The 9484-nt window shown below is 31.2% G+C and overlaps 1 protein-coding gene across 1 annotated transcript; it reads right to left on the bottom strand.

The window, feature by feature from the left end:
- Positions 1-1559: 1559 nt before the first annotated feature.
- On the bottom strand, positions 1560-3911 carry LOC141713158 (uncharacterized). The gene is made up of 3 exons (XM_074516446.1): positions 3757-3911; positions 3484-3638; positions 1560-3142 (listed from the first exon to the last, which is right to left on the bottom strand). The coding sequence occupies exon 3, from the start codon at positions 2966-2968 to the stop codon at positions 1913-1915; it is 1056 nt and encodes a 351-aa protein (XP_074372547.1). The 5' UTR covers positions 2969-3142; positions 3484-3638; positions 3757-3911; the 3' UTR covers positions 1560-1912.
- Positions 3912-9484: the final 5573 nt, after the last annotated feature.

The raw sequence follows: 9484 nt of genomic DNA, 5'->3' as shown, positions 1-9484 counted from the left end.
TAGGACATTTAGATATATATACTTGTTCATCACACACACACGTATATATATATATATATTATTTTAATTTTATGTAATGTGAAGTGTGAATTTTTTTATGAAAAATTGTAAATTTTTTCATTATAAGCCAAATTCATGAAATACTTATATAATAATTATAATATATATTTTATAGTTTTAAAATTATTAAATAACTAATATAATGATAAAATTAGTTAAATATTTTATAATAAATTAACATAATATTTTTAACTAATTATTCTGATGTTTATATTATAAGAATAATATCCTTAAATAAGTTTTAATTAATTTAATATTTTAGTTTCAGTTGTATTTACTAAAAAAAAATTTATTATTAATAATTTTTCGCTACTATATATGTTAAAAAAAATCATTAATATAATTATTGAAATTTGAAAATAACAGTAAAACTCTTTTCAAATATAGCTAATCATTTTAGCTAATACTACTTTCAGGTTCAACAAATTTTACCTAATAGCTATTTTGCACTATTTTAGCTAATGAATATATTTAATAGCCATTTTAGCTAATAGCTATTTTGTACTATTTTAGCTAATGAATATATTTAATAGCCTTGAAGATGCTCCGACAGGCGGAAAATGCCGTGGGCACTTGGATGAAAGGTTTGATGAGCATAAGATCTGTCAATTTACAACATGCAAATTATGCATCTTTCTGCCAATGGAAATTCTTGGTCTATTTATCTTTTACCAAATTTAAAAAAAGAGAATAAAACTGAGACTAAGCCAGAGAATAACCTTGTTTTATATCCCCTAAAACCTATAAAGATTTTGAGTAGTTGAAGGAACAACTTGGGAATCAGATTATGAGAAAGCAACTTATCAGGGTGAGACAAAAGAGGAAAGAAATGGAATATAAGATATAAACAGAATGATTTATCTTGATGAATCTCAATGATTTTGTATTGCCACAATTGTGGATATCCTTTTTGCTTTCAACATCTTTAGGAGCTAGCTCTTCACGGAAAAATAAGGGTCTCCTCATAGAAAAATAAGGGTACGGCTAAGGTTTCGTCAAGGGTTTGATGCGAGAGTTAGAGTACGGGTACAAAAACCTATCTCCATTCGATGATTTAAACAATTTCAAGGTAAACTTTTTATCCAAAGAACAATTTCTACATTGCACACAACAAAAATCCAGATATATGTTATAAACCATGTCACCTGTTCACTTATTCGATAAAATAAGCTTAGCAAGGGGTCCCCATCTTTTTGTGACTGTTTAACATTCTTTTTTTTTTGCTAAATACTGTTTAACATTCTTACTAATGCCATGTATTCAAAAGTAAACAGATTATCAGATATACTTGTCTGCATAGAGATATGGAGGGAAAATCAGTTACATATGATGACAAGAACAGAGCAAATATAGGAAAAAGACAAAAGGGATAAAGGATGCATGATCTGTCATATATCATATATTATTCCACAACAAGCAAGGGATTAAACAAAGGAACTGGAATTACTAAAGCTAATTATTAAGCTCTGGCATTTGGAAAAGAAGATCATGACTAGGAAATCTACTATTGCAAATATTATAAGGCAAGGTAATGTATTTTACTCCATAATTATAACCTGAGCTAACTAGTTCAGAACAACTAGTGACTAGTAATAAATAACATATGATGCAATTCCACATCAGTAAGTTTCAGAAAATTTATTTACACAAACATCTTAAAGTTAATAGAATTTTATATTGAATATGAAATCACTCCTCACATATAAGGAGTCACAGGAACTATATAGAAAACTCCAGCAACTCTCTCAGTTTACTTGCAACTGGGACATGCCAATGCTTTTAGCGGCTACAAAATCTATCGCTAAATTTCCAAAATGCCTTTAATTTAATAGGTTATAGCAGAAAATTTTATTTATAAGTTACCGTTTAACCAATCAAGTTCGTCCTTGCCCAACTCAAGGTCGAGTGACAGTTGCAGCTTCTGAACTGCTGGATTATAAACAGGCTCCTGCATATATGTGTTACCCAAAATGTGTACATGATCGTCAAAATGCTGCAGCAGATTCTCCTGAAAACTGACCTTAAAGTCGTCATATATTGTGAATGAAGTAAATGGAAGATCAAATAACTCTTTCACCGTAGGTTCTCTGAAGCCATCACGAGAATCTATATCGGAGTTGTGATCAGGTAAAGGTGATAATATAGGATCTACCTTGAATGCATTGACAGGCAGCTCATCTATCAGAACTAGTTTTCGCATCAGACGCATTGATTTTTTAGTTGATTCTTCAATGTCATCAACTATCTGCAGTGATGTACCATCTGTTTCCTTAACTAAAATACCAGAATTATTTACGCTTTGCAATGGATTCGATACATCAAGAACTGAGGAGGGTGATGGAAGAGAATAGAATCCAGCAGTCTCTTCTGAAGCACATGCGCTAGCAGCGTTCATATTGTTCTTATTCAACAAAATCCTCCTATCAAGCTCAAACTTTTTCTCCTTATACACTTCGTAAGCTTCCTCTTCTGTTGGAAAAGTACCAAGCCATATTCTTTTCTTTAAAAAAGGATCCCGAATTTCTGCAGCATATGTTCCCCATTTTCTCCTCCGAACTCCTGTAAATCTTTTTTCATTTGTTTTCCCGTATGCATCTAACTTAACCTTACTGTTCTTTCCTCGAACCTTAAGAGAAGATTGGCGTATTACAGTAGAATTATTCATCGGAATATAAACTTCCCTCACAACATGCTTAATCCTCTCCCCACGTTCATTAAATTGATCACGACAACAACCATCAGCATCATCATCACTACTGGAATCAGTAGCATCAGGATCATTGTAAAATATCCTAACTCTTTTCATCACTACATTACCATTCTGCTTACATTCCTTCTTCGGTTTCAACATCTTTTCTTTGTCAATGATCTTATTTAAACCCATAATCTTCCTCCGAGGCCCTGCCATTGTCCTACTGCTAAAACCCCAATTTAAGAAACAGAACCTCAAAGAACACAATATTCCAAAAATCAAAAACAGAATACTTAAAGACTCTCAGTCAAGAATCATCCAGAGTCCTAAATCCAAACCCGATAGCGTTTTATAGGAAAAAACACAAAATAATCCACTCCGAAGCAACCCCTGCATAAAAAATCACAAAACCCCGTAAACACAAAAAAAAACCACATCACACAATTAACACACAGAAAACACACACCTTTTCCCACAAACAAAACAGAACATACAAAACATGTATACAATGACAAAAACCACACAAAAGTCAAAACCCAAAAACACCCGGATCACAAAATCAACACACACAAACACACACAAAACAAACAAAAAATACAACAAACATATATATACACCAACATCATCATAAAACACCAGAAAAAAAACCAAAAAATACCCAGATCACAAAATCAACAGAGTCACATACAAGCAAATCATACAACAAAAGAATTAAGAGGTAAAGATCGTACCTTTTTGACAAAAGAATGAACCAAAGAGGATAAGACTGAATGATTCGACAAATAGTAGAGAGAAAAAGAGAGTAGCGCCGGAGCTTGTTTGAAGACATGCAATCTTTCTTGTGTTGAAAAAATTATATACAAATACAGAGATGGAAACTCGAGGGCTACAAACCAGAAAGGAAACAAAGGCCAATTAAAAATCAATTCAAGATTTTGATATTTCCAAAACATGGTAAGCTAATGAAAACCAAGATCATGGGAGAGTACAATTACAAGACTTACTTTAAAAAACTCAAAGTGTGTTTGTTTGATTCCTTATTTTACTCCTTCCTCCACTTTTGTCTCACTTCAGTGTTGGCTTCAGTTGTATGTAGAGTTACAAGTAAAGATATATCACACAGAGTTTGTTCTTTACCTTTCCACTATAACTCACTGACTTGCTGCTTTGTTGGCTAATAATATGACCCTTGGCGTGCACTTCGTGGGGTCCACTTCATTTCCCAGACTTGGGCACCAAGTATTTTAATTTAATATTCTTCGATAATCAACGTAGTTTTTATTAAGGACTCATTTCACTTGACTTTTTAATCAAATAACTGATTAAATAGTCTCATTTTCTCCTACCTACGCTTTCTATCCGATCGAATAAAATTCACTCTTTTATTCAAATTGATTAGTATCGTAAGTAACTTGGGCAACAAATTTACTCCCGCCTCTCATCAAAGACGACTCCCAAAATAATCATACAATTGTACATCTCTTTTTATTATTGCTAATATTAGTTTAAAATCGTGTGATGCATGAATCTCTAATAATAATTTATATTTTTATATATTAAAATAATAGGTAGTTAATTGGTTTTAAATGAATGTTTAATTTTAAATGTAAACGTTAGGTATTCAAATCTAAAATTTTTTATTATATTTTTAATATTAAAATCAAATGATTATATGATTATTTAATTTAAGATGTCTAACAATTGAGATTAATAGAGATATTAAAAAGAGAACATAACTAAATCAAGAATCCAAGAGGTTGAATAAAATTACCGGTTATTATAATTTAACGCATATAGTATATATAAATAATATAAATATAAATGTTTTTTGTTGTGAAATTCGAATATGAAAACGTTAATAGTACATAAATAATAATATAAATCTTTGTCGTTAGAGAGATTCGAGCCTGAAAACCTGATTAGTGTATTCTCTTAATATTTAGATTGAACGGTCCTGATCATTTAATTAAAGAGATCTGGCGGTCGTAACTAAAAGGATAACCAAACCAACTAAAATAGGGGTATACCAAATTATACCGCATTCCGGTTATTATAATATAGTATAGAAGTCATCCATCACATGGTCATTATTCAATTTTAACTAATACTACCTCCGTCCTGATTGGTTTCATATGTTCACTATTTGCACGTATTTCGAGACTTCTATAAAATAGAGTTTTATAATAATTTTTTAAATTATTTTTTTTGAATAAAAATTTAAACATAAAATTTTTATTCAGAAAAAAAATTGAAAAAAATATTATGAAACAATGTTTTAAACGAGTATTAAAAAAAGTGTCAAAAAGTAATATATAGAATTTAATGGGACAAAGGGCGTAGTATTTTATCGCAATCGAATTATAAATCTCATATTTCTAGATTTGCTCAAAATTATTTCTGTAAGCATTAATTGAATAATCAACACTAACCAACTTTAATTCTATAAATTCTTATTTATACATAATCTTGTTATTAGTTCTAAATAAATATTAAATTAAATAATCAGCATTATCCAATTTAAATTCTACTAGGATAAACATACCTGCTAAGAAATCAGTTTTTTTTAAAAAGAAATTGTATTTGCACTGCAAATCATATTTTGTTGTGAAATCAAATATTTTATATATTGATTCAAAATATTTTAAATAAATAATGTTATTTGATAATAATTTTATATTTTTATATATACATACATATTCATTATACTTTTAGAAAAATAGGTGTTTTAAAATGTAGTTCGTTATTAGTATTTATATTGTTATAATTTTAATTTATCAAATAGAATTACCCTTGTTGTTTTGAAAAAATGAGGAGGTTTTGTTTAAAATAGCATAGAAGTTACTGAGTTTTATCGTAATTGGTTAGTTTTTATTAAATTATAATATTCCTATTAATTTAATTAAATATAATTTCCTGTGATATTTCTGAAAAATGGTGTTTAGTTAGGAAAAATAGAAAACATAATGTATTTTAATTTAAAAAGGCAATGACTCTGTTTTTTTTAACAAGGAGTTGTTTTTATTGAGAAAAATAGAAAAAAAAATTACCGCATTTAGTCAAAAATATAGTTGGTTATATTATATCTTATTAGAATAAGGAAAGACCAATTAAAAAAAGGAGATCAATAATAGGTAACTCCACCGTAATATGGAAACCGGTTTAATTAAAATATTAATTTACAAACTATGTCTTGTTATATTCGTTTTCCATTTATAATAGAAGTAGATAGATAATTATAGACTCTATACTAATTTTTTTTGTATTTATCATATAAATAAAATGGATATATCCAAAGTTTTACTGTAAAATAAAGTTTGATACTACTTGGATACATTAAAAAAATGTTTATTTCAATAATACTATACTATCGTATTGAAATTATTAATAATTATATTTTTATACTAACTGGATTTTAATTAGATATAATTTGTCTACAGGTTACGTAATAAAGGATAATTTATTTAAATAAAACCAAAAAAAAGAACTCCAAAATCAATTAAAAAAACTCTTAATACAATCATAAATAAAAAAAGATTACATTATTTTACTACTATTTATTATGGATTGAAAACTAAGGTATATTAATTGCTGTATTTATGTTAGGTCACACACACTGTAGAGGGGGTGAATACAGTGTAAACTACAATCAAATCGAACTTTAATATCTCAAGTAACAGAAAACAAACTTTATTGAAATAATAAACTCTGTTACAGTATGGAACTGTTACCTCTCAGTGATGAACAAATATCACGAGAGCTGCTAGGGTTACAATGAATAATCTTCTCGAATATGATAACACTTTTAGTGTAAACCCTATGTCTGTTTTTATATACTACACAGTTACAAGATAATCGCTAATTGATATGGAATATAATTCTGCTTCCTAAAATATATCAATCAGATATCTTTTCTTCCAAGTATTCTATTCTTCATAGAATTCCTTCTCCATGCATATCTCTTCTTATGTTTATCTCAATCTTCTTTCCTTTAATCAGCTACTGTCCTTATCTGAACGTCCTTCAGCACTTAAGTTCTGATATCCATCTTCTGATGATTATCTCCTGATAATATAAGTATGATATCCTTAAGTCCTGACTTCCAGTAAGTACTGATTTATCCTGTTTAAGTAAGATCTGAAAACTAAACATAAATCATATTAACCATGACATTATCAAATATATCTAACAATCTTCCCCAACTTGTAAATTAGCATAATATACAAGTTTAACAAATATTTGATGATGTCAAAAACATTAAGTACAAATGCATGAGAATTAGACTAGATAACTACAACTTATAGTCCTTAAAACTTTACCAACTTTAACTTCTGATAACAACTTCAGTCTGTATTCATATCAGAATTTGAGCAGTTGTAGATCTTGACTTGGCTTCACTTTCTGATCTCTCTAATGTCAGGAGTTGTTCTGAGATAGTTCTTTAACAAACATCTCTCAGCGTATCTGAGTTCATCAATCATCCTCCTTTTAGCATCTTTAAGCTCTGCATTATCTTCACCAATTTGAAAGATTGCAGCCCTGAGATCATTAATCTTTGCTTTTCTTATATCCTGATCCAGTCTGATCAAATAAGCTTTATCAGACTCAAGATTGAATTCCACAGCCCTATAACCCAGAAAGGTAGTTATAATCTTAGCAGTATTGGGCTTCATTTCAACTATATCACCCTTGTGATCTCTGTACTTTGGAACATATGTGCTGTCAGACTTAACAGAATAAAGCCTTTTCTGTCTCTGAATCTGATCCTTCAAATAGTTTGCAGCACTTCCTGTCAATCTGTGATCCATTTGAAGTAAGAATAGTACATGCTCCAATTCTTCAAAATACTTCGATGGAATGGCATTTTGCCTTATATGATAAACCCTACCATCTGTCATAAAGTACAACAAGATGTGTTCTTTCAAGTAGGTATGGTAAACCATTTGTACAGATTCCAGTTGATTCAATCTCTCAGGAGTTGCTCCAATACCTGGTTCACTCAAGAAAGTTGGATCATTGGTAGTGTTCTGTATTCTTCTTTCATCAGCACTTCCCAATCCAGTTTTATCTCTTGCTTCCTTTCCAGTAACTACTCTTGCTTCAAAACCACTTGCAGCAGTCTTCAAAGGCTGAGTCTGTTTTGCGTTAGTGAATCCTGGTAGGAGTTTCTTTGATCTATCTTCTGATTTCAAGTTAACTTGAGCTGTGTCAGAGGTTACTTGCTTCTTCGAAATATCAGAACTTACTATCTCTTGACTCTGAACAACTTGAGCCATGTCAGAGGTTGTCTTAAAAACTTTTCTTGAAGTCAGAGCAAGATCATCCTTTTCATCAGTGATTTCTTCATTCACAGGAGGCACATAAACCTTGATAGGTTCACCAACCTTTTCTTTACCCTTGGATCTTGGATCTATCTGCGGTTGTAATTTAGCCAATGTTGCTTCAGTATTTGTCCTTTCTTTTATCACAATGCCTTTGAGTTTTGGAAGTATCTTTTTACCAGAAGCTTCAGATTTAGATGTGACTTTCTCTGATTTAAGTCTGGCTTCCTCTTCTATTAAACTCTCCAAGTTCATTCCTGGATTTTCCTGAAGAAATAACTGTCTTGACATTTCTTCATCAAGATCTAAAAGTTCATCAGAACTTATCCTTTTACCAGTAGCAGAACTAATTCTTTTCCCAATATTAGAACTTGTCCTGTGACTTGTGATTTCATCTTTTCTTGATGAGAAATCTCTACCTTGACTATGACCTCTACCCATTCCTGAGTTTCCTTGATCATCCTTCTCATCATCCTTCCCTTTCAGTGTCTTGTCAGTCTTGCATTTGGATTTAATTACTTTCTCCCCCTTTTTGGCATCAGCAGGTAGTAGAAGAGAGACAAGCAATTCCACTGAGGCTTGGATTTCAGTAAGTTGAGATTGCTGAGAAGCTTGATTTTTCATAATATCATCAATCTGAGCTTGTTGTTTCTCTTGAGTCTTCTCAATATAAGCAATCCTGTCAAAGGTAGGTTTGAAGAACTGTTTCTTATCAATCTTGTGAACTTGATCTTGTTTGATAAATTCTTCCCGAAACTTGTGTAGCCCTGCATGAGTAGTTGAATAAAGACCTTGTAGATGTTTAGTACTCAATGCAGTGACTCTAAGCTGTGTTTTGAAATCACCAGTAATTAACATCTCATCAGCTTTAGTCAAGTGCTCAGCAAGATGCTTTGCAGTTGGAACACGGGAAACTGAGTTCCATTCCTTAGTCCACTCCTGTCCTGCAGGAGTTTCACTCCAAGGCACTGGTGCTTCTCCGGTAACAAACTTCTTAACAAGTTCAGATTTAAGAACAATTTGTGGAGGGGCATGTCCTGAAGGACCTGCTTCATAAGCATCTGCATTTGGAGCATCATCACCAGTATCTCCAGCATTTGCAGCATCAGAACTTACAGAATCAGTATCTTCTGATAAAACAACAGTGTGAGTAGCAATGGATGCTTCAGCATCCTCTAATTGCTGATCTGGTTCTAAGTTCTAATCAACAGCCATATCCTGATGCTCACCTATATTCTGATCATCAGCATCTAGATGCAGAGAAGGTGTAGTAGATAATTCTGGAGTTTGAGCAGCAGGTGTTGTTAATAGATTAGTTGCTGTTGGAGCTTCTAAGAGAATTACTTCAGGCACAACCAAGGTCTGGAAATCAATATCAGCACTTGTGCCTGTAGTAACAGGAGATACAGATTTT

The sequence above is a fragment of the Apium graveolens genome, chromosome 3 (genome assembly GCF_009905375.1).
Source record: "Apium graveolens cultivar Ventura chromosome 3, ASM990537v1, whole genome shotgun sequence".
NCBI classification, from domain to species: Eukaryota; Viridiplantae; Streptophyta; class Magnoliopsida; order Apiales; family Apiaceae; genus Apium; species Apium graveolens.
The sequence above is the reverse complement of the archived record's forward strand: the minus strand, read 5'-3'. Positions and strand labels throughout refer to the sequence as shown.